At 34.9% G+C, this 27,044-nt stretch overlaps 1 protein-coding gene across 2 annotated transcripts; it reads right to left on the bottom strand.

The window, feature by feature from the left end:
- Positions 1–967: 967 nt before the first annotated feature.
- LOC110665039 (bifunctional riboflavin kinase/FMN phosphatase) lies at positions 968–26,825 on the bottom strand. Of its 2 annotated transcripts, none has more exons than XM_021824998.2 (10): positions 26,297–26,825; positions 26,008–26,197; positions 25,264–25,394; positions 23,747–23,816; positions 23,336–23,401; positions 21,583–21,734; positions 21,419–21,496; positions 20,782–20,918; positions 1,992–2,084; positions 968–1,145 (listed from the first exon to the last, which is right to left on the bottom strand). In XM_021824998.2, the coding sequence occupies exons 1-10, from the start codon at positions 26,385–26,387 to the stop codon at positions 1,011–1,013; spliced, it is 1,143 nt and encodes a 380-aa protein (XP_021680690.2). In that variant the 5' UTR covers positions 26,388–26,825; the 3' UTR covers positions 968–1,010. The 2 variants fall into 2 exon arrangements, with proteins under 2 accessions (XP_021680690.2, XP_021680691.2); XM_021824999.2 differs by having other exon boundaries at positions 26,505–26,819.
- Positions 26,826–27,044: the final 219 nt, after the last annotated feature.

Here is a 27,044-nt window from a genome sequence, read left to right as displayed (position 1 = left end):
TTTATTTAATTTAAAAAATTAATAAAATTAATTCATAAATTTCAGATTTTAAATTAAATTAAATTTAAATCAAAACTTTTAAATTGATTTAAATAAAATTAAAAATAAATTAAATTAAACTTTCCCATCAATATAGAACATTTTTCCTTAACATAAATGGCAGAACCATGTCTTGAATGTTGAATGAATGATTTAGTACATCAAATAAAAAACATTAAATTGATTTTAATGAAGATCCCATTTGAGCGCCTGTATGGGTATTAGCTGGGACATCAGAATTCAGTTCATGACATAACCTAATTGGTCAATGTTCCCTAGTGGTCCAAACTTGCTAATTCGTACAATTATTAATTATTTGGGTCGGCCCATAGTGGGAGTGTACATTATTTAAGTACAATTTAATAATTAAATCTAATTAATAAAATTTAATTATTTTAATAAAATATATTTATTTTAATTATCAATTACTAACTGAATTAATTAAATTTTTATTAGTAATAAAATAATTTATTAATAATATTTAATTTATAATAATTATTTATTAAAGATAAATCATATTTATTATTTTTTATAATATAAAATATATATTATAATTTTTCCATTAATTTGGTTAAAGTTGATCAAATATATATTATAATTTTTTTGTTTGAATAGTATTTTCAAGTCAATTAAATATTTAATTAAATCAAAATTTTGATTTGATTCTGTTAATCATAATTATATTTATAAAAGTAAAAATTATAAAAATAAAATAACAAAAAGATAAAGATGTAATAACACAAAATCTAAAATAATGAATATAATAAACTTTTTTTTAATTAATTCAAGACAAATTTATTCGTATGGATGTTCAATTGAATACACTTTGTAATAACAGTCATAATCATAAAATCCACATGTATAGTTTGGATTACTGATTTTAGTTAATAATTATGATTATTAATTGTACTCAATTGCTACAAATCTATTATTATTATTATTATTATTATTATTATTATAGTGGGGAAGCATTAGAGTCCACCAGAAACGCAGCAATTGTTATTGAAAAGAGAAGAAAAATTGTGGATGAATATGGACTGATCCAACCCACAACTTGCAATCGACTTGTCCTCTTCAAGTATTTCCACATTCTTGGATTCAAATTCCTGTAAATGTGGATAAAACTACTATTTTAGATGAAAAATATCTACCCTAATGAAATTGGAACATATGCAAATCACATCTCACTATGAAATTTCCTAACAATTGTTACATTTATAGGCTCCCCAAAGTGACATTCCAAACTCATAAGATACTCAAACTTCACATCGAAATAACCATTTGAATTGGAACTTATTCACTAAGAATGATGAAGAAAACCTCATAGTTTAGGTAAAATGCACAATTGACTCTCTAGTCTGGTTTGATTCAATGGCTGAAGGCATATTACTTGCTTGATAAAGTCAGGTTCAAGTCCCCATTCCTCCCACTCTCCCTACTAAAAAAAAGTACAATTGACCACGCAGTTTCTTCAACCTAGACTTCACATATTAATTTGGCCTACACTTTTGTCCACTTTATCCCCTAATAATTTCAGCAACAAAATGAGAATTGAAAGGCCTAATTGTAGTGGAAAGTGCATAGATGAAATAACTGAAAAATCACATATATGGATATGCAGAACCCATAGTCATTATATACACTCTGACAGCCACTATTTTTCATTTTATGTGACATATAACCACTTATTTAAATTATAATTCCGGACCAGCCCCCAACACTGGGTCCCACATCAAATGTGAGTGGACCAACACGTGTAATAACAGTTCCTATTGGACCCTTGATTAGTATGGTTATTATTTTCAACATGCAGATTCAAGATACAATCCACCACTGGAAACTGTGAAGACAGTATGCACATGTACCTAGACAACTGAATCAATTTCTAATTTTCTATTGTTAAATTTAGTCTGTTAGTTTGATATTATTATTTGTTGCAAAAATGTCATTACCATGCCATTCAGTCCCCGGATGTAACCAACAAGCACCAGTTGCATCTGCTGATCGGAAAACTCATAGGCCTTTTCATCAATCATATGTATTTGCTGCAAAAATAAATAAATGTAAGCAGTTTGAATGAACCGACCAGAGCTGGTGTGCTGGGGGTGGGGGTAATAAAGTAGTACAATCTTCTAAATTAATATAAAAACCATACCTTACATCCACTTCAACACAGATCCTTACTTTATGACCATGAAAATTCTAGCATGTGCATTTATATGGTTTACCTACTAGCTTCCAACTTATAAAAAACCCATGTAAATCCTAGCCAATACCGGAGTCATCAGTGGCCTTTGGATTGGGACTTGCAGTTGCTTGTGTCCTTAGTTGATGTCAACCATATACGGTTCATCCAGAAAAACACGTGGCATAAAATGATTTTCGTAGCCGTCAAATTCATTCAACCTCCACTAGGATAGGAGAATTGTGCATGGCTGCCAATCAGGCCTAACCTAGTTGGTTTCCTCACATCTTTAAAAGGTGAAGGGAGTGGGCTGTTTCAAGTTAGAGTCCCCCTATCCACCAATACAGTGAGAGTTTTTGACCTTTTTGTTCAAGAGTTACGAGCCCATATGGTTTTAAGGCTCATTGGGCCTCCCATTGAACAAAGAGCAAACTTAAAACTACCGCCCTTACCCATTCATTCCATTAACCTCTCTCACTTCCTCTCTTTCCATCTATATTACCTTCTCTCTCTTTTTCCTTTTCAAAAATTTGATTTCTCCTTTTGTGTATTCAGATATTTGATTATATATATATATATATATATATATATATATATATATATATATATATATATATATATATAAAGCTAATCCAATAATGAAATAGAAAAATTAAAAAAGTTTAGACAAATGAATATAACATCCCTAATTTTTAAATAATTATTTTATATATAAATATAAATATTTTAGTCTAGCCCCTGGTGTTGTGGGCTTTGCGTAGATACTTTCGTTTCATGGATATTCGACCGTAACTCGGATCTATAATTTCGAGTCAAGCAGATAAGCTACCGGAATTACTTCAGAACCGAGTCAAGATTATAGGCTACTTCACCGTTTTTAGACATCCCGGATATGTTTCTAATATCCGAATTGGCATAGGTAAGCCCGAACCCTAAATTTTCTTAATTATTTAGTTTCGAGTTTAGATTAAAAATTCATAAAATATTCGTGGGTAGTTAGAAAATTATAATTCCTTTTGTATTAGATAAAGGAGAAGGGTTGCGGTAGGTGACAACCAGCTTAAAAATTTCGTCACACCCTATGATATGGATTCAAATGATATAAACGTTGGGGCGTCCTCTACTAACGACGCGCTACATCGAAGCCCGGGTGTAGTGATAAATATGCAAGGGTGTAGGGCGTTCACCGAAAGCGACGCCGCGCGCCGCGCCATCCCCGCCGCGGTGTGGTGTTAAGTGAGCAAGGGTTCCCACATCATGGGTGTGGGTAAAGAGGTTAGTCCATGGGACAGATAATAGAACAAAATAGTGGAATGAGAAAAGATAGAACAGATAATAGAACAAATAGTGGAACAGAAACAAAGACATAGAAAATAATAGAAGATATCATAGAAGGAGACCAATTAGGAAGGAGCAGGATAGGGAGAGGATCGGGGTTGGTACTGAAAAATTGGATCACTTACGAAAAAAAATAATGGAGCTTGTGGATATCTTGGAAAGGAGAAGGGTGAATATTGCTTGCATTCGGAGACTAAATGGGTAGGAGAGAAAAGTAAGGAAGTGGGTAATTCAGGTTACAAATTGTGTTTTTAAGGAAGAAAGAGAAAAATGGAATGGAGTGGGTATAATCATAGCATTGAAAATTGAAAGAGAAAAAGAAGAAAAAAAAGAAAGAGTAGAAGATATAATTATAGTAAGTAAGCTAGTAGAGAATAAATAATATAATATAGTAGTGCTTTATGCCCCCCACAAATAGAAGAGAAAGAAGAAAACAAAGGTTTTTTTGGGATGATGATATGATTTAATGCAAAGCAATAATGAATGAATGAAATGTTTTTTTTTTGATGGATTGATGAAGAGGTAGGGAGGGGGAAGCAAGGGAGAGAGAATGTTTGTGGTTTTTTTGGTTTTTGGAAAAATGAAAAAAAAAAAAAAAAATTTTTTTTTTTTTACTACACAATACTACTAAATACCTACTTTATAAAAAAAGAAAAACATTTAGTTTTTTTTAAAAAAAAAAAAAGCAACAAAAAAAATCAAGAACTTCCTCTTAAGACAAAGAGACAAAGAAGAAGGAGGATTGGGAGGATTGGAAGGAGGGAGGGGCTTTAACAAGTCAACATAGGTCAAAGGGGGGGGGTGGTGATGTCAAGAATAATAATAGTAAGAGTAAGGAAGAAGTAAGAAAGTGTGTGGTGGAGTGGTGTGTGTTCAAAAAAAAGAAGCAAAGAAGTGAAAAAAAGAATGATGATGATGGATGATGATGTGGAGATATGGATGATGATGATATGATGATGGATGGAAAGAAAAGTAAGAGAAGAAAGGAGAAAAGAAAGAGGAGAAGTGGGAAAAGAGGAAAAGAGAGAAAAAGAGAAGAGGGGAAAAGGAAAAAAGAGAAAAAAAGAAAGAAAAAAAAAAAAAAAATAATAATGAATAAAAAAATGTGATATAAATGAAAATAAGAAAAAAAAAAGAAAGAAAAAAAGAAGAAAGAAAAAAGAAAGCAAAAGAGAGCAAAAAAGAAAAAAAAAAAAAAGAAATAGAAGAAAGGAAAAAGAGAAGAAGAGAAGAATAGAAGATTAAGGAGGAGAGAAAGAGAGAATCAAGAGAAGGAAAGAAGGAGAAGAAGAGAGAAGGAAAAAGAAGAAAAGAAGAGAGAAAAGAGAAGAGAAAGATAAAGAAAGATGAAAATATAATAATAATAATAATAATAATAATATAATAATAATAAATAGAATAAATAAAGAAAAAAAGAAAATAAAAAAAGAGAAGAGGAGAGAGAAGAGAAGTAAAGAAAGAGATTAAGAGAAGAGAAAAATAAAGAAAAACCAGGAAAGTAAAAGGGAGTAATGAAGTTTGAATTATTTGGGGGATTTATTAGTAATTTGGGTAATAAAAAATTAAAGAAAATATTAAGAAAATAAAAAAAAAAAGAAATTAATGGAAAAATTAGTATTTTAGTAAGAATTTTAAAATAAGGAAAACATAAGGAAAAATAAACAGAGTTAAATAAAAATAATGAGAGAGCTCATGAGTGAGAGTAGAGAGAGTTGTGGATAGTTCTATCAATCATCTCACTCAATCTCTCTATCTCAATCAATTCATCTGCTGGTCATTTTTCTCATGGATCAGATCATTCTTGATGAAAGATGAGAGATGGAGAAAGAGAGAGAATAGAGAAGAAGAGATTTGGAGAAGATTAGAGATTTGGAGAAGAGAGAAGATAGAGAATATAGAGAGGTGGAGAAGATAAGAGAGAATAGGATAAGGTATAGTATTTAAGAAGGATATATTATAAAAAGATATTTAATAGAGGAGAAGGAGATACAACAAGATGGACACAGAGGATTTTGAATACACATTTTTTATGATTTTTGGAATTATATTTTATTTTAGTTATTTTTTTTACACACATATTTTTTTATTGTTTTTGATGAACATATTTTAGATGATATTGTATGATAGATGAGACACGATGATGATGTGATAGATAGAAGGAAAAGAGAGGAAGAGAAGAGAGAAGAAGAAGAGAGAAGAAGAAAGAAGAGAGAAGTAGTTTAGAGGCAAGTTAAGTAAGGCAAGTAAAAGTAAGGAAAAAGAGTTAGAAAGGGAGTGGAGTGTGGAGAATGGTGTGTGATGGAGAAGTCTAGGCTGAGAAGTTTAGTTGGATGGAGGAGGATGGATATAGGTGGGGATGGGGGATGGGGAGGTTGGGATTGATGGAATGGATGGAGATGAGAAGGATTATAAGATAGTGGGAAATTGAATGATTTTTAATAAATTGAAAAAAAAGAGAAATAAATTAAAAATAAAAATTAAAAAAGAGTAAATGCAGGAATGTGTGAAAGAGAATAGTGAGTGATATAGAGAGATGAAGAGAAGAGTTTGGATGATGAGAATGAGATGATGAGAAAAGGAAGAGGAGAGAGAGAAGTCAGAGAGAGAGAGAAGAAAAGAGAGATGAGAGAAGAAGAGAAGAAGAGAGAGGTAGTGAGAAGAGAGGAGAGAGGGAAGAAAGGAGAGAGAAGAGAGAGAGAAGAGAGAGAAGAGTAGGAGAAGGGAGGGAAGAAAGGAGAAGAGGAAAAAGGAGAAAAAAAGAAAAAGAAAGAAAGAAAGGAGAAAGTAAAAAAAAGAAATAAAAAGAAATTTTACTTAAAGAAATTAGTATTAAAAAAATTAAAATTTAAAAATAATTTATTCCAAATTTTTTAAAAAAAAATTTTATAAAAAAAGCAAAAAATTTTAGGATAATTTGAGTTGAGTTGAGTTGTATTAGCTTAGTAATATTACTAAAGACCGCCGAACAAAATTTTAGAATTTTTAGAGCTCAATTGGGCAGTTTTTGCAAAAGGGTTAATTGTAGGGACTAAATTATAATTTTTCAAATTATGATTGTTGACTGTTTAGATGGGCCCAGGAGGGGCCATGTGATGTGATTGATATACGGTTGTATAACTTGTAGATATAGAAGTGTATTTTGAGCCCTTTTGGTATAGAAGAAATTTTGCCGGATTTTCGGCACGACTTAGGATGTCTTTGGTTCTTTTTAAGCTTGTATTAAGTCAATTATATTAAATAATTATAATGAAATTGTCAGGTGAGGCGAGACAGCCTTCCTCCTCTGCCCAGCAGCCACAGTGACCTCGGTTCACGTCTGTGAGTAAAATATTGATTTTAATTATAATTTCAATATTATTATATGTTCAAGCATGCCCATGAATCACTTATAAATATATATCTATGTAGTTAAACACTAGACATGTTTTATATTGCATTCTTAATTGATGATATGCTATGATGTTATTTTATAGTAACTTAGAGCAGTGTGCGTGTGTTGGCGTGCGTGTGGTGTGTGATATTGGATATGGACAGGACGGGTAGACGCAGTTGAAACTTGACTCGCTGGGACCCAATCATTTTATGGATAAGTCGGGGTAGGCACGGCTCAAGATGATCTCGCTGGCCCCCGTATTTGGCCTATTAAGCGAAAGTCTGACTTGAGATGTACTCGCTGGCAGAGGTTGGATTAAGAGAGCTGTATAGGGGATCAGCTCCCATATATGTACTGTTTGAATATTATATGGATGTATGAGTGCTTCAAATTACCCTTTTGCTGTTATGATGTGATTTGTATGAAAATTATGAAGGTGTTGCATTCCACTTTTTAGGATGCACTAGCTTTAGATAGCTATAGAAATTGTGCTTAAAATCAGTATTTTACTCTCTGAATCGAATGCTCACTCCTGTTCACCTTATTTTTTCAGGATACAGGAGATTTCTTGTTGAGTTCTAACCTGCCTCTCTCCTTCGCAGGGTATCTATTAATATCTGTTAAGTTTTGTATAATTTTAATCACTTTAAATATCTAGGCTTAGTCCTTCAAGTAGATGGGGGATGTGAGGAGGATGTTAGTCATAGGATTAAAGCTGGATGGTTGAAGTGGAGACGTGCCATGGGAGTTTTATGTGATCGTAAGATTCCCAATAAATTGAAAGGAAAATTTTACCGTACATCCATACGACCGGCTATGTTATATGGTAGTGAGTGTTGGGCACTGAAAGAGTCGTATGCATCTAAGATAAGAGTTGCAGAGATGAGAATGTTAAGGTGGATGAGTGGCCATACTAGACTAGATAAAGTCCGTAATGAGAGTATTAGAGAAAAGGTAGGAGTGGTGCCAATTGAAGATAAGTTGAGAGAAGGGAGATTGAGGTGGTTTGATCATGTGAAGCGTAGACATACGGAGGCTTCAGTTAGACAAATAGAGCACATTAGGTTAGAGGATAGAAAGAAAAAAAAAAAGGGGTAGACCTAAATTGACTTGGAGGAGAGTAGTACAACATGACTTAGAAGCATTACATATTTCTGAGGATTTAACCCAAAATCGTTCAGAGTGGAGAAAGCGAATCCATATAGCCGACCCCAAATTTTTTGGATAAAGGCTTAGTTGAGTTGAGTAGAGTTGAGTTGAGTTTGTATAATTTTAATAACTTTTAAAACTCCACATATGTTACAAGTACTTTATTTGATTTGGGTCTGTATTATAATTGTCATGTTGGATCTGTAAACCTATTAAATGCTTGTATGATTGGATTGGATAAGGGAGCTGAGCTCTCATTTGATTTTATGACAATATGAGTATGTGGAGGGTGAGCTGAGCTCCCCAAGTTGGTATATGTTGTGTTTACAGGTCGGGTGAGTCAAAAACTCCCCGTTAGGTGGTTCCAGTTATGGCCGAAATCTGTCTAGTTATTTTCTTGAAATTGGGCTCAATATGGGCCTTGGGATTGGGTTAAGAAATAGTTAGGCTTACTACAGGCCTCGAGGGCTTTAGGCTGACCCAAGTCCTAGTGCTGGTCCGGCCCATAGGTTCTGTCGTGACAAATGTGGTATCAGAGCTTAGGCTCCAGATTCATGGGAAGTACATGTCTACGGCTTAAGAAGAGTCTGATTAGGGGTTCACATGCGGAGTATAGGATCCTATTTCGTCTTCTTCTGTGACTTCTTGTTTTTAGCTTCTGCGTTATACCTCGGGTAATATAAGAGTACTTCAGTTAGTGTCTTGATTTTCGTAGAGTACATAGAAATGTGAAATAGAGTTAGCAGACATGTTGAAGTCTGCCATGAGTATACGTGCTCTAAGAAATGATATGTTTCTGTCAGTATGGGTTTAAGTGGTGTGCCTATTTAGTGCAAGGCACGAGGACATAAATGTGATTTTTAGCAATATAGCTGCCCTAAATGGGAGTGAGAGTACCACTGCAGGCAGTCATCGGTGGATAGTCTAGTCATAGTAAGTTCATGCTATCAGTGGATTCAAGAGAGATAAGAGATCAAGAGATCTAGTATGTCAGGACGTACCGTAGTAACTATACAATATTCTCGATGTTTGTGCTGTAAACTGCAGATTACAGTATCGACATGGAATTATTGTATAGAGCTATGTGCTTCCCCGTGGTGCACCATGATTAGGGTGTTTGTAAACAATCTCTGTTTTGGTACAGTTATATTAAAACAGAGTTTTATTTCTACAGAGGAGTTAGGAAAACTCCTAGTTACAGATTAAACCCTAGAGATTGAACACCAAAGGTCGCAGTTGGGTGATAACTAGAATCAGTGACTCAGTTATCCTACTTTGAGCGCAGAGTTAAGCATAAGTGGCACAAGACTAGAGGTTTTTAGTATGATTGCAGTGTAATGGTGACACCTACTTGGTGGGATCATCTGATCTCTGGTATGAGATCGTTGGCAGTGTTGGCATTACAGTGGACGTATTGCCTAGAGTTTAATGAAGATAGCACCTCCTTCGTGTGACATTGGAGCATAAGTACGACTCTACTCCCTAAAGGAGATTGGAGGTTATGAATAATATTTGTAGCCCACGAAATGGCATTCTAGGAAGGTTGACAATATAAAAAGAGAGCAAACAGCTTTATATAGTTGTGGTAATAGGGTTGAGGTAGTACCTCTCTTGCAGTCAGTTATACTATAGAGTATGGTAATGTTTTTTGAGGAGAGACAGAAGAGTATCACTAATATAACGATCTGTGGAATGATGTCCTAAAGGGGACTGTAGTGTGATAGGAAATAGTGGCTTAGGTATCCCCTTGGGGAGAGTACAATTTTCGTTATAAGAATCATAAGAGATCAGATCATAATGGATGCAGAGCTTTAGAGTAGAAGGGGAAAAAAAAAAGGATCCTGTAGATTCCCTCCTTGAGGTATTAGAGTGTAGTTTAGAGTTAAACAGAGGAAAGGACAATGACTGCAAGTCAGCGAAAATAAGTCATAAAATATCAGTAGATAAAAGGAAATACAGAAATGAAAATTTGGATAGTTGGTTTTAGTTACAACAGGAGAGAAATTCGAATGACAGTGGAAGTACCAGCCAGAGTGGTTAGAGCACCAATTTTGAGTAACATCAAGGTGTTAATAACTTGATAGAGACAGTGAAGGGATATAAGTTCCTAATATGATAGTCAGATCAAGAAAGAGAGTAGCACTAAAGAATAAAGTAGTCAAGTTCTCCTTTGGGTAAGATAAAAGAGATGAATTAAAGAGCAAACCAAATAGCCAAAAATAGGACAAGGTCAGTGATAATTAGGCATATTTTTATAGAGTTGTTAGAATAATTGTGTTAAATAGAGAAATTTTCAGCATTTGCATTAATTTGACCTTTGCTGTATTTTTCAGGTGTTTCTAAAGTTGTGGGTCTCCAAATCTAATGTTGTTTAATTCATTGAAAAGCTAAGTCAGAGCACTACAAATGACAAAGAGGGACCAAAGCCCAAATTAGTCTCCAAGGTTGTCAAAATGAGCTATGGATCTATTACAAAAGCCCACACTTGATGTGTCACGAATAGTCTTGGGATTTATTTTATATCAGGAGCTCCAGAGGTCCAAATGAAGCAAACCCAGACCCAATTAAACCTTAAAAACTACCTCTACAATTTCTATGAAGGGCTTGAAGCAAGATAAGGCCATTTTAATTGTCAAAAACGGCAATGAATTCGTTATTATGGGTTGGATACTCTGTCAGAATCAGTTTCAATTTTTGGCCCATAACTTGGGCTGTAGACCTCTGATTTGGGCAAATGAGTACCCGTTGGAAAGCTAAGAAGTAGGGCTACAACTTTCCTGAAGAAATCATAGGTAGAATCGCAAGGGAAGTGGCTGAAAATTAGCCATGATTGCAGAACAGAGAATCTGTCTTTTTGAAATTCAAAAAGTTTTCTAAGTTTGTGGATTAGGTTTTTTATTATAAATATCATCTTTGGGCAGCACCTTCAACACCACGAACAGGCCTTTAGAATACCTTCATTCTCCATTCACGTCCATAGTTTTAGATTTCTCCATTTTATTTTTCTTTTGTAAGCCATGAACATGAGTGGCTAAGTTTTTAAATTCAGTTCAAGGGATTCTAATTCTCATGCATGATTTGTGAGACCAGGTTCTTGATTTAAATTATGCCTTTTTAAATATTTATTGTTTCTTGATTTCATTATTTTTGATCTATTGAATGATTTGCTAAAAAGGTCTATTAGTTAATTGTTTGATGAGATCAATTGCTATTTCATCTTCACAATCCGTAATTGTTGTGTAAGATTGAATGTGAGTAGCAATAAGGTTTTATTGATTATGATCTAAGTTTTCGATAATAACCTAAGGAAACAATAGGGTAAATTAAATGATTTATGTTTTATAAATCGTTATTCAGCTTAACTAATTCCTATTCGTAAAGCAGTTATTAATTTGATGAGTATTGCTTAATACCAATTCAGTTAATAATTAGAGTCAACAAGAGTGCTGGGTTCGAATTGATGAGTATAGAGAAGTTAGGGGTTTTACCTCGCTATTTGGTAAATCTACGTTAAGTATTCAATAAGAGATAATTGTATTTCTTTTGTCTATGATCAAGTCATGCATTAGAATGCGAATTACCTTATACTGAAGTTTGCTTAATTTGAGAGTTTCATATTTAAATTTAGTTCTTTAATTTCTGAACTTAATTTCTTCTGATTTAGTATTACAACTCCCCCCCCCCCCCCCAACCTTTGATATTTTTCTGTTACACAAGTGCACGAAATTTAGTAATTCAGTCTCTAGAGTCGACCTGAATTACCACTTATTGCAAAAAATATTTCATTACTGGTAATTTCAGTTAATTTAATTTTTGGAGGAATCGACAATCATCAGTCAAGAAGATCAAAGTGTGATATAAGGTATATAAAGTGCCATCCTGAGCAAGGTAAATAGGATGAACTGAAAGGCAATATTAGAAAACCTAGAACGAGGGTACATGAGTGAGGATAGCTGTCAAGATATTGAATCCAAAAGTATAGGACTTAGAGTAAGTCATGGTTCGGGCAGTGTCAGGAGCTAAAACATGGGGTTCAGAGTTGCAGGATATGGATCAAACTCTGTCTATTCCTGTTTCCAAGATGGAGTAGGTAGCAATGCGATAAGTTCATTAAGACTTCTAACAGTATGAGAAAAGTTAGTTGAGGAATGCAACCAGAGCAAGTAAAAGTTATAAGATGTGCAATGGTGTCTTGAACTGTCCTATCAGGCAAAGGAGTAAATTAATAAGTTAAATAAAAGTAAACTTAATGGTTCAAATAGGCATGACGAACAAAAAGGATGGTGGAAAATGGCACATAGGCTCAGGACCTGAGTAGAGGTGGTGAGATAGCAATTATGGGGTCTGCGATGAAGGATTAGGCAAGCATTTTTAGTATGACTAATAGGGTCACTTTATAAGAAAACATGAATGAAAATGAGTGATAGAACAACAAAAGGAGATAGAACAGAAAGAGATATGCATGAGTGACAGTCACAAGTCACTGAGAAGTTCAAGGATAAGAGTTATGACAGTAAGTATGATTGGAATCCATTTTGGAAGAGTTTATTAGTGAGAGGTATCTTTTTGAAGAGAGTAAAATATAGGGATGCAAAAGAGTTAAGGTAGATATAAAAAGGTAGAAATAGAGTACAAGTGGAGATAGCAAATTTTATGATGATATATTAAGCAAATCAGTGGTACAATAGAAAGATTGTTGTAGTTGATATCTTATATAAAGATGATGAAATTTTGGATAGAAGACCAAGAGACATGAATGGTGTGTTGATGTCAGTAGGAGGAGATTTCACATTCTCTTCAAGTTTAGATCGTACCTTTGGCTCTAGAAGTCTACATAAGCAAAGGAAATAATGTTGTGATAACCTAGTATTTAAGAACCTGATAGGCACCAATTTGTACACATTCTTCTTAAAAAGAGAATGACGATAAGCGTGTACCTGATGTTATGTATGAAAGGACGATCAAAGTAGTGACTGGAATTAAGTCGAGTTAGTCACCAGGGCTCACAACCCTTTTAAACGAGCTAGTTGTGAATAAGTTTTAGTGGATGAAATTGTTGGTAACTGTAGAAAGAGATGATTCTCATATATTTCAATTAATCTGTACATGGGTATTTATATACAATTGATTCCTATAATTGTGTTATACTAATTAGGAAGAAATCCTAAATAAGAAATCCTAAATAGGAATACGAATCTGAGAATATACACAGAAATAATATAATGATTGACTTTCCATAACACTCCCCCTCAAGTTGGAGCATAGATGTTAATCATGCCCAACTTGTTACAAATGTAGTCAATCCTAGCTCCATTCAGAGCTTTTGTGAAAATATCTCCTAACTGCTCTCCAGTTTTGATATGTCCTGTTGAGATGATCTGTTGTTGAATCTTTTCACGAACAAAGTGACAATCAATCTCAATATGTTTGGTCCGCTCATGAAATACAGGATTAGAAGCAATATGGAGAGCAGCTTGATTATCACACCACAATTTCGCAGGCAGGGGGGTCTTAAAACCTGTCTCATCTAGTAATTGAAATATCCACATTACCTCACATGCTGATTGTGCCATGGCTCTGTATTCGGATTCAGCACTAGATCGAGAAACTACACTCTGCTTCTTGCTTTTCCAAGACACCAAATTTCCTCCAACAAAAACGCAATATCCAGTAGTTGACCTCCTATCAACCTTAGATCCAGCCCAGTCGGCATCTGAAAAACATTCAACATTTAAATGCCCATGATTACCATATAACAAACCTCTTCCTGGAGCTCCCTTCAGATAGCACAAGATTTGTCCCAAGGCTTCCCAATGAGCAACAGTTGGGGAAGACATAAACTGACTTACCACACTAACGACATAAGCAATGTCGGGACGAGTGTGATAAGGTAGTTCAATTTTCCTACCAATCTCTGTATCTCTGGATCTTCAAACAACTCACTATCCCCTGCTAACAGTTGTAAATTTGGAGTCATTGGTGCACTACAAGGCTTAGCACCTAATTTTCCTGTCTCTGTCAATAGATCAAGGACATATTTTCTTTGAGACAAGAAAATACCCTTCTTACTTCTCATAACTTCAATACCCAAAAAATACTTTAATAATCCCAAGTTTTTGGTCTGAAACTAGGTTTGGAGGAAGATTTTAAGAGATGAAATACCTGCAGAGTCACTCCCAGTAATGATAATGTCATCCACATAGACTACCAGGAGAATTAGACCAGCCTCAGATTGCTTATAAAATACTGAGTGATCACACTTACTCTTTTGCATACCAAATTCCTGTACTGCTTCACTGAATCTCCCAAACCAGGCCCTAGGACTTTGTTTCAAGCCATAAAGAGACTTCCGAAGCCTACAAACTTTACCCAACTACCCCTGAGCAACAAACCCAGGTGGTTGCTCCATATACACCTCCTCCTGAAGATCACCATGAAGGAAGGCATTCTTGATATCCAATTGGTGCAGGGGCCAATCATATGTAGCTGCTAAAGAGATAAACAAGCGAACAGAAGTAAGTTTAGCTACAGGAGAAAAAGTGTCAGAGTAATCAACCCCATATGTCTGAGCATATCCTTTTGCTACAAGGCGTGCTTTTAATCTAGCCACGAACCATCAGATTTACCTTTACTGTAAATACCCATTTGCAACCAATAGCTTTCTTACCAGTGGGCAAAGGCAACAGTTCCCATGTACCATTAGCATCTAAAGCCTCCATTTCCTCTTTCATAGCAGCACACCAGCCAGGATGAGACAGTGCCTCACCAACAGTATTGGGGATGGGAATAGAGTCTAAAGAAGTAACAAAACACCGAGAACAAGACGACAATTGATTATAAGAAACAAAAGAAGAGATAGGGTAAGTACATGAACGTTTACCTTTACGAAGAGCAATGGGTAAGTCTAGATCGTAATCATGATCGAGATGAGTGCAGGATCTCCCAACGAAGTAGTGGTGGAGGATCGAGTCGGGAATCTCAATCTCCTGGAATAAACATGAACAACGGAGGCCGAGTAGGTCTAGAGACGGAAGAAATAGGCTGTGAGAGAGGACTAGACATTGGTTGGACAGTATATATTAAGATATCATCTTCCTCCCCCTGACTCTCATACATAGATGATTGAGAAAAAAATGGAGTGGACTCAAAAAATGTGACATCTGCAGAAACAAGATAACGATTAAGAGTAGGAGAGAAACAACGGTACCCTTTTTGGATCCGGGAGTACCCAAGGAAGACACATTTGAGAGACTTTGGATCCAATTTAGTAACCTGCGGACGAACATCACGTACAAAACAAGTACAACAAAAAATACGGGGTTCAACGGGAAACAAAGATTTTGTAGGGAACAAAGCAGTATAAGGAATATCCCCATTAAGGACAGAAGAAGGCATACGATTGATAAAAAAACATGCCGTAGAAACTGCATCCGCCCAAAAGTGTTTAGGAACTTTCATCTGAAAAAGAAGAGCACGAGTTACCTCAAGAAGATGCCGATTTTTTCTTTCGGCCACGCCATTTTGGGATGGGGTATCCACACAGGAAGACTGATGAAGAATGCCATTTTGTGTCATATAAGACTGAAATTGTGCTGAAAAATATTCTTTAGCATTGTCACTTCTTAATATGCGCACAGAAATATTAAATTGAGTTTTGATTTCATTACAAAAGGCACAAAAGATAGAAAACAACTCGAGCGATTCTTCATTAAATATAACCAGTAACACGAGAGTAATCATCAACAAAAGTAACAAAATAACGAAATCCAGTTTAGAAGTAATGAACAAGAACCCCAAACATCGAATGAACTAACTCAAAAGGGGATGAAGCCCGTTTATTGACTCTAGACACGAAGGCAAACGATGATGTTTTGCAACCGACACGACTCACATTCTAGATCGATAAAGATCAAATCGAGGACACAACTTCTTCATGGTAGACAAAGAAGGATGACCCAATCTACAATGAGCTTCAAGAGGTGTTACGGTACTGGAGCAAACAAGCGATCGCGGTACATGATTTTCCAGAATGTAGAGACCACCTGACTCACGTCCTCTACCAATAATCGCCGTCGTAAGTTCCTGATATAAACACTGGTTAGGAAAAAAGGAAATAGAACAATTTAAGGTACGAGTAAGTTTACTAACAGAAAGTAGATTAAAAGAGAAATTTGGTAGACACAAAACAGATGACAAAGAAATTGACGAAGTCGGATTCGCAGTTCCAGAACCCATGACACAAGAAGTAGAACCATCACCAAAGTAATGAGAGGAAGTGGGATTAGACCGAAAAGTAGATAGAAGACTAGAATTACTGTCATGTGATCTGTTGCACGTAATCAATAACCCATTTGGATGAGGAAGACACAAGGCATGTAGTGGATTTACTTAACTTAGCGATTGCAATGATAAGGGAACTAGTAGGCTTTAGAGATATCTGATACTGGGAAAACTGTGCAAAATTCTCTGCAGATACCAAAACAGTTTTCTCAGAGGAAGATACTGTAGAATCCTCTGCTGCCATATTTGCCATCTGTGATCGCTGATTTTTCCTCTGAAGTTGCGGACAATTATATTTTGTATGGCCAGGCTCATGACAATAATAACAAATGACTCCTCTTGAGTCCTGATTAGAACTAGCCTCTCCATTACACTGATTACTTACATTTTGTAATTCCTCCTCTACTTCCTCTTCTATTACCCTGTTGTCCATTTGGATTACGGCTAATAAGAGCACTCTTGGCGGTGTGAAGATTGGGTACTCTGCACGAAGGACCCGTGTGAATGTTTCATGCAAAGAGGAAATCTCGTAATCGAAAGAATCGAGATTTAGCGCCTCATACTCAAGGAAGGCACGCAGAAAACTCATAACAACGATTGCTCGTTGGGCTCATGAACTTTCACATCATAACTAAAAGGCAACAATACATTAAGTTCCTCATATACCCGTTTAAAATCCATAAAATAAGCCGTGAGAGACTTTTTCTCTTTCTCAGCACGGTAGAATGCCTTACAAACATCATAAATACGGGAGATATTCCCTTTACCAGAATATAGAAAATCTAAGTAATCCATCAATTCCTTAACAAATTCACAGTGATTAATTAAACTAATTACCTCACTGTGAATCGAGTTCCGAAGCTGCAAAAACAACCGAGCATCCTCCCTTAGCCAAGTTTGTTGTGTATCATCAGTAGGTGGATCTTTAGTAAGGTGATCATCCTTATCAATGCTACGCAAATAGACCCTAACAGTCTTACTCCACTCCAGATAATTCGAACCATTAAGTTTGTGTTCCGTGATCTTAGTCATCATCGGAATCACATCAGAAATAACATTCTTATTGTCTGCCATTTGTTGAGACAAAGAAAACTAACCGAAACGCTAATCCAAAGTCTTGTGACAACAAAATAATCTAAAATCACAAATCAAGCAAATACCGAAATAGGATCTGAGAGCCAAACCTCAGAAGTCCTTTAATGGTGTACTGGATCAGGCAACAGCACACAGTGGTGGAATGAGGGGATTGAGGCGACGCTGGCAATGTTGATCGGAGACGAAACGGCCGGTCGGCGGCCAAGGTCTCTCCTGAGCTGGGTGGTGAGAACAAATAATCACCCTAGATAGATGACCTGCTCTGATACCATGTAGAAAGAGATGATTCTCATATATTTCAATTAATCTGTACATGGGTATTTATATACAATTGATTCCTATAATTGTGTTATACTAATTAGAAAGAAATCCTAAATAAGAAATCCTAAATAGGAATACAGAATACAGAATATACACAGAAATAATATAATGATTGACTTTCCATAACAGTAACTTTAAGGTTGAAGTTTGGAAAGCTGTGGGCAGTATATATGGTTATATTAAGGAGAAAGAACATGTGAAGTATCTTGACTGGAATTAAGGCATAGCACACATTTTCCATAGCCATATTAGTTCAGATGGAACTTATAGTTTTTAAGGCTCCTATCTAACTAGGATGAGCGAGTACCTACTAAGGGTGATAAGGAATAGTAATGTTCTAATGGTCAAGTTGGGAAGGAGATACAAGAAGAATTTTCTAGGATCAATTGCAATTGTTACATAATGTGAAAGATGTGCTGATAGGAGCCAATCGTAAGGTCAGAATCTCAGAAGTAATGGAACTAGTAATCAAGATAGGACTAAGAGATAAAAAGAAAGTCAAAATAGATGTTGGGATAGATATCCTTGAAGGAAAGGCATAAGGGTGAGAGAGGACAAAGGTTAAAGAATAAGTACAATAGGTTGGAAAGATATCAACACTAGCGAAAACAGAAAGGAAAAAAAAAAAAGTGGATAAGTTCCAAAGGATAGGTGAAAAGCTCAGTAGAGTTGGTTACAATGATGAGAATAAGAAGGAATAAGTACGCACTAAGGGATGTTTAAAACAAATCATGGTGAAATGGTAAGATAAAGGAATAATGGAACCTCGATTTAAGTACCAATGCGCAATAAGTACACGTACTTGTCTACTATGTAATCTTGTAATTCTTTATTCTGTCTTGTATAAAATTCGAGGACGAATTTTCTATAGGGGGGGAGAATGTAACACCCCTAATTTTCAAATAATTATTTTATATGTAAATATAAATATTTTAGTCTAACCCCTGGTGTTATAGGCTTTGCGTAGGTACTTTCGTTTCATGGCAATTCGGCCGTAACTCAAATCTATAATTTCGGACCAAGCAGGTAAGCTGCAGGAATTACTTCAGAATCGAGTCAAGATTATAGACTACCTCACCGCTTTTAAACGTCCCGGATATATTTCCAATATCCGAATTGGCGTAAGAAAGTCTGAACCCTAAGTTTCCTTAATTATTTAGTTTCGGGCTTAGATTAAAAATCCATAAAATATTCGTGGGTAGTCAGAAAATTATAATTCCTTTTATATTAGCTTAGTAATATTGCTAAAAACCGCGGGGCAAAGTTTTAGAATTTTTAGATTAGCCAGTTTTTGCAAAAGGGTTAGTTGTAGGGACTAAATTATAATTTTTTAAATTGTGATTGTTGACTGTTTGGATGGACCTAGGAGGGGCCATGTGATGTGATTAAGATATGGTTGTGTGACTTGTGGATATAAAAGTGTATTTTGAGCCATTTTGCAGGTTGGGTAGATCCTAAGTATAAAGGGGAATTCTGCCAGATTTTCGGCACGACTTAGGATGTTTTTGGTTCTTTTTAAGTTTGTATTAAGTCAATTATATTAAATAATTGTAATGAAATTGTCAGCTGAGCCAGGACAACCTTCCTCCTTCGCCCAGCCGCCACAGTGACCTCGGTTCACGTCTGTGAATAAAATATTGATTTTAATTAAAATTTCAATATTATTATATGTTCAGGCATGCCCATGCATTACTAATAAATATATATCTATGTAGTTAAACACTAGGCACGTTTTATATTGTATTCTTAATTGATGATATGCTATGGATGTTATTTTACGATAACTTGGAGCAGTATACGTGTGTTGGCGTGCGTATGGTGTGTGGTATTGGATATGAACAGGACGGGTAGACACGGCTGAAGCTTGACTCGCTGGGACCCGATCCTTTTATGGATAAGTCGGGATAGGCACGGCTCGAGATGATCTCGCTGGCCCCCACATTTGGTCTATTAAGCGAAAGTCCGGCTTAAGATGTACTCGCTGGCAGAGGTTGGATTAAAAGAACTGTATAGGGGATTAGCTCCCATATATGTACTGTTTGAATATTATGTGGATGTGTGAGTGCTTCAAATTACCCTTTTGCTATTATGATGTGATTTGTATGAAAATTATGAAAGCATTGCATTCCACTTTTTAGGATGCACTAACTTTAGATAGCTATAGAAATTGTGCTTAAAATCGGTATTTTACTCTTTAAGTCGAACGCTCACTCCTGTTCATCTTATTTTTTCAGGATACAGGAGATTTCTTGTTGAGTTCTAACCTGCCTCTCTCATTCGCAGGGTATCTATTAATATCTATTAAGTTTTGTATAATTTTACTAACTTCTATAACTTCGCATATGTTACAAGTACTTTATTTGTTTTGGGTCTGTATTATAATTGCCACGTTGGATCTGTAAACCTATTAAATGCTTGTATGATTGGATTGGATGAGGTAGCTAAGCTCCCACTTTTTATGACAATATGAGTATGTGGAGGGTGAGCTGAACTCCCCAAGTTGGTATATATTGTATTTACAGGGCGGGTGAGTCAAAAACTCCCCGTTGGATGGTTTCAGTTATGGCCAGACTCTGTTCTTGAAATTGGGCTCAATATGGGCCTTGGGATTGAGTTAAGAAATAGTTAGGTTTACTACGGGTCTCGGGGGCTTTAGGCTGGCCCAGGTTCTAGTACCGGTCCAGCCCATAGTTTGGGTCGTTATTGTCCTCTTTTTTGCCTTTCTTTGTAAATAAGAACTTACTGTTTATTGATATAGACCAAATTTGGCAACTTTATTTTAATGATTGAAAGTTCACATTTTCATCACATCAACCAAACTATTACTAAATCTTAATTAAGGCTAGAAAAGGATAGAAATGAAAAGCATCAATTCAAAGTTGAGAATTATTTTTAAAAAAATTGCAAAACTGACCAGATTCAAATAGTGGAAAAGAATGGACAGACCGTAATTTATAGAATAGATTAGCAATTAAATGAAAATGAAATATTGATTACTCACAATATTCCTCATAGTGTTACATAAACGATGACGCTGCCCAATGCCAACCACAACCTTTAAAAACTTATGCATACCAGATTCAGCCCAACCAAAGTACACTCCTGAGACTTGGCAAGGGAGAGCTGATTTGCCATGTTCTGAAATTTTATATGATGTCTTATTTCAGTGACAGAACAGATACAATTATAATAAAAAATCAACTCAAATTAACTGAATTCCAAACTAATTAGGTTTAGTATTATGGATAACAAATATCTAGAAACTAATCTAGATGCAAGTTTCACAAAATGCCAAGCCAAACAAATATTCGAAATCAGCTTCAATTTTACATAAATATAGCTTCTTTTATTTGTACAAATGATGAATATTTGGACAGTTCACAAAGATAACATCCTTCAAGCACTCATTGACACTGGAGAAACTACACTGAACGCTGAAGAGGAAGCAGCTCCAACAGCGCAGAAAAAAAAGGCTTATAAATGGCCAAACAAAAAAAAACATTATGATTGGGAACTTAACACACGAAACTTTTTCTCTTAATTAGTTTGGATAACATGGAAATTATGCTATGGCCCATTTTGATGACATCAAACAGGGTGCTTATGTAAAATATTGTGAGAAAACTAATTTCACATACCTGTGACTTCACTAACACAGCCATTTTTATATAGAATGCTCAAGTAAATTGGCTCAACGGGCAATGCATTATCAACCCCTGCAACATTATGCAAATGTAATTCAATCAGAAAAGTGACAAAACTACAACCGGAAAAATAAAATGAAGTCTGGATATGTATGTACAATCATCAAATAATGGAAGACCCCATATCTCAGGCTGAAATTCTAGAAGTGAATGAAGCACACTATCTGCCAACAAAGAACAATCAGCTTCACTTTCAGATGGAAAAGCCACTACCTTCATTTTGGCAGCCTTAGCAGCTTTAACACCAACCCTGTATAAATGTATTAACATGAATTTTACAGTAACAAAACACGTCAATGCAGATCCCATAACGTCACAGGCCCATCATGGAAAAGAGTACTAACTAGAGTTACTTTTGAAGCCCTTAAGCAAAACAAGCATACCAAAGATCTTCCCAGCATAATGTAATAATCATGCCTGTTGCTACACTTTTTTTTCTTTTTTGTAAAAATTGCAAAATGCATTAAACAAATAGATATTCAAGGAAAAATAAATGAAGAAAAACAATTAACTAATGAGCGTAGATACATAAAATTAGGACATTGAATCCATAATTTGTATTATTATTATCAATCAATTTCAGCAATTATCTCAAAACATAATGGAAATTAAAGATCTAATCTTATCACTGCCAAAAAGAGTCATAATTATCGCACAAACCAAAGGTTTCTACAACAAACTTGCAAAAGCAACAACAAAGTCAAAATTGACTCACCTCTTCAAAGGGAAGTGCAAAAAAGCCTAAATATACTCCCTTTAAATTTTGCCTGGTTACAAAGTGAAATCCAGCTAAAATTCATGTAACAAGAGTTCTAACTTTTGAGGGATTTTGGTTGAACAAGGCTTAGAAAGACATAAGAAATGTGTCTGGAGAAGTGGGGATTCTGGGGAAAAAAGCTGGAAAAGACCGCCAAAAAGAGCCCTTTTTAATTTAGCATTGACCATTAACATGATATAACAGTCCTTTTTCTGGATTTTTGCCCATTATATATAGGCATAATGGTAACAAAGTTTCCAAAATCTATTAAATAACAGTTAACTTATGCAAGCCATTATTAGAAAACATGTCCAACTAATTCAGTAAGAGGCCCTATTGATGTGGAATGTGGGCAATAACAAACTCTCTGTCTACGCCTTAGCATCCTTGCTATGAGCACACAAAATTACAAAGCAACAATTTTTTACCCTTACAAGCCAAAGATAGGATCACTTGAACAACCACCTACCACACATAATATTAACCAGAATCACCTCTGATGCCAGTACAGGATCACCTTGTAAGTAAAATAATGAGCATAGTTGCTTTTGAATCCATGGGCCCTAACAAATATATCAAGGATTTTCCAATACAATACCAATGTGGTGGGTTGTTATAGATACCACCTAACAAGTAAAATAACAATGTATTTGCAAAACATTCTCATACAATTTTAGGAAGCACACCTGCAAAATCTAATTCTGTGAATAGTATAACAAGTCAAGATACCGAAAATTTACGTAAAAGCAAAAATCACCAATAAAATTCACTCTTTTTTTAATCTAATATGCTGCCTACAAATTGACTTGAAACCATGAGACAAGAATGCCAATCTGATATACTACATCATTGACCATTTAACTCAGGTTCTTAAGAAACACCTGGCAATAATAACAATTAACATGCTTAAAATTCATAATTGAATAAGCCAAAACTGATGTATCTAAGATATTACACAAGTCCTCAACCATTAAATTATTAACAATGCTCACTAATTTAACTCATGATGAAGTGTTAGGCTGTGTTTTTTTTTATTATTTATTATTTTTTTATTGTTACTTTACTTAATATGAGCATTGTCTGGAAGAACTTACAAAGAGTCTTCAATCACCAGGCATTTTGCAGCATCTACACCCATTCTTCTTGCAGCCTCTATGAATCTACAAACAAGCAAGTATTTTAGATAAATTATAAATTCAAGCATAGGAAAAAAATTTTATTACATAGAATTTTCTATTTACAAGAGAACTGCAGCAAGTACATGAGCTGTATAAGAAGCTTTTGGATATAAAAGAGAACAAGAGAATCGTGTTTCATCACAGGAGGAAAGACCATGTTAAGGATCACTGTAACAGGACCATTCTAATGCAACAACTTCTTTTTAGGAAACTGACTGATTCTATTATAGACCATGGGATTAGGTTGCTTTAAGGTTCCAATTCTATGTAGCCCCCTAGATAGACTTAAATGCACTCTAGAATAGGTTGACATGTAATAGAACTTACAAATCTGGGGAGGGCTTCCCTGATTTGACCTGGTCACTTCCAAGAATTGTTGAAAAGCACTCATTCCAACCTACAGAAACAATTTAGACGAATATCAAAGGTGATAAAAAAGCAGAAAAACCACTTTCCCGTAGGTAAATTATATAAATATACAAAAAGAGGAGGTACTTTTACTGTGCCTAAGAACAATGACAAGGACCTCCTTACCCTGCCCTCTCTTTTTTTTTTTAATTTTCTTTTTACCGAACCCCAAAGCTGAAGATATCTTTTTTCTCATAACTGACTCTATCAAAGCATTGTTGGGGTCAAGAAACCCACTGTCTCCACTGCTTGCAATTCTCCTTCAGAAATTGAAATGTAGACTGACAAATTTGACAATTTGGCTACAAAGTTCTAGTAACATATAATATCATAAGGAATATGATCAGAAGAAGCTGAAATAAGGAGGTCAGTAGAAACATCAAAGGCCCAACAAAAGGGGAGAAACGAGTGAAGGGAGAGAGAAACAGAAATGCAATGAAGTAATGCAACACTCAAACCTGTGGTGACAGGTTAAGAAATAAATGGGAAAAGATTGATAGGTCTAAAGACTCTATACTAATAAATGAATTCTTATACAAGATAAAATTTTGGCTAAGGATTGGATTACTTTACATCTATATTCATTTTGGTATTTATTATATTTTGGGTTGCTGAGCAGTTTCTCCTGATGTACAATATTTTCAATGAAATTACAGCATTGTGTTTTGCTGTCAACTGGGATCAAGATAAAAACTCTACCTGAATTCCAAATGACATTAGAGAAAAACATCCTACATAAAATGTGTAAAAAAAAGTGAGTAAAATATAAATGAGAAACATTCAGGAAAGTAACACCTTTACAATAACAGATTACCATCTAATTCCCATAACACATTTCTGCTGAATATAAAGGGGGTTTAGAGTTATATGGATAAAAATAAATCAAGGTTATTAACATTTGACATTCAGCTGTAATAATTTCATGATCAAAAAGAAGGGGAAAGATGGAAAGCTATATGTGATTGGTCAATACAACCATTTGTTTTTGTATATTCACATCTTCACTGTAATTTTTATACTGATACAGGGAAACTTAAATTCAAACATGAACCTAATATGGTTGGTTGCACCAGTTAACTGTGTCTGTTTTAATTTTCTTCAAGTTGAAAAAAGGCGACAATGAAATATCCAACATGATGCATACTTCTTACATCATAATGACGTAAATAACACCCACAGAATTTTTAGTGGCAACTGGATCCATCTCCACACATTCAAGCGAAACACCCCCCCCCCCCCCCCACCCGTGCCCCAACAAAAAAAAAAAAAAATCCATGCACAATACCACACTATGCAACTTTATAGTTACACCAAAAAAACCATGCACAATACCACACTATGCAACTTTATAGTTACACCATTGTTCTACTTATCTGGTACCAATAATAATAATAATAATAATTTTTGCCAATATTCAAGAAGGATAAGAAAAGGACCTTCTTGGTGAGAGATTTTTGCATCTATGTATTCTCTTAAGGAGTTCGAAGCAAGAGCAAAAGGCACTCCATTTTTATGTAGATGTTTGATAAGACGATTAGCACCAGGCAGGGGTCTGGCATGCAGCCACCTAAGAGAGATATTTAAAGAATATAAGATGATTACATAAATACTAAGATTTTATGCAATCATATTGCGTGCACAACTGCTCCTCACCAGGCTAACTACTGTTGTTTAAAAAATTCCAGGTTTTTCAATTTTGATTTTTGCAAGGAACATCTAATAGTTTGTCTCCAGAGATGCATAAAATAATGTTATTTAAATAGGAAATGGGCCAATAATATTGCAAATAGTTAACCAGCTATTGCCTTTATGGACATGAATGATGAATCTCGTACCAGTTAAATAAGCTCATTGTTTGGCACATTCTCTGTTTCTCCCTCGTTTGAAATTAACATATTCATTTGAAAGTTCAAAAGTTCAATTTAGAATAGCAAACACAAGAATTTCATGAGAAGTGTACTAAATAATTTATTTGCAAAGGAAACGAGTTACTTTTTCAATCAGTTCAGAACATAGTAGACTATCAGATAAGCTAACATGGTAATCAGGTTCAAGTTCAACGATTGCCATATCCCCACAATCCTGCTTCCAGTGAAAAACATTTCTCAAACCAAATAATACCAACAAAGATTTGCAGTAGTGAAGAATCAAAATACACAAACATACATAAGCAAACTCACTTGTCACGATACATAGGCATGATTTCATCGATAAACTGATTGGGTGTCAATGGGAGGTCATAGTCTTTAACAATGGCAGCTGCTGACACTTGCAAAGTCATCCCCAATCTCTTCTTATCTTCCCTTTCCCTGTCCAATTCTTTCCCATACTTGGCCAAAAATTCTTTGAGAACACCCTTTGTAGCACTCTCTGCACATTAATAAACACACAACAGAAGAACCATTTAAAAGAGCAAAAGGAAAAGAACCATTATGTAAAAATGGGGAAAAAAAAAAAGGACCAGGAGACCTGTGTCCAGAAGGGTCCCATCCAAATCAAGAATAACAGCAAAAATTTTGACATCTGCACAGCAGGATTCAGACCCGGAAGAGCTCATCATGGTATGCAGACCCAAAAGATGATAAATGGAAAGAGATGAGAGATATTGAATAGCAATAGCTACATGCAAATGCAAATAATAAAGAGTGATGGAAGAAGAAAGGATCAGCGCTCATACGCAAGTGAAAAGAAGATTCAACAGCATCGTTCCTGCTTTGTGCTTAACAGCGTTAAAGAAATTTGATTCTAACAATTTGGGGTTTTGGGAGATGCTTCTCAATCTGATGGATTAAGCACTGAGCACTGAGTTGCAACATACACTGTGGCCTAATGCATAGGATACAATAATCAATAATAATAAAAATAAAATTAATTGTGGACGGTGAAAAATCCCAAGGAAAAAGGATTTCGGTGAAGACTATGAATTGTGTTTTTTTCAAAAAACAAAAAATAAAATACACAACTTTTAGTAGCAGGATTCAGCATCTCGGTAAAATCACGATGATAAATTGTATTTGATATCTATAAGCAATTATTATTAATATTATAATTTTAAAAATAAAATGAAAACGCATTATTTCATTTTTCCAGGAATCACTTGAAAACGAATTTTAAACGATTATAGAAACTAATTTTAATGATTAGGCTCAAAAGAGAAAACAATTCTAATATCATTATTCCAATTTCGTTTTTATTTAAATAATAAATATTTTATTAA

The sequence above is a fragment of the Hevea brasiliensis genome, chromosome 9, assembly GCF_030052815.1.
Source record: "Hevea brasiliensis isolate MT/VB/25A 57/8 chromosome 9, ASM3005281v1, whole genome shotgun sequence".
NCBI lineage: Eukaryota > Viridiplantae > Streptophyta > Magnoliopsida > Malpighiales > Euphorbiaceae > Hevea > Hevea brasiliensis.
Note: the sequence above shows the minus strand (reverse complement) of the source record. Positions and strands in the feature narration are given on the sequence as shown.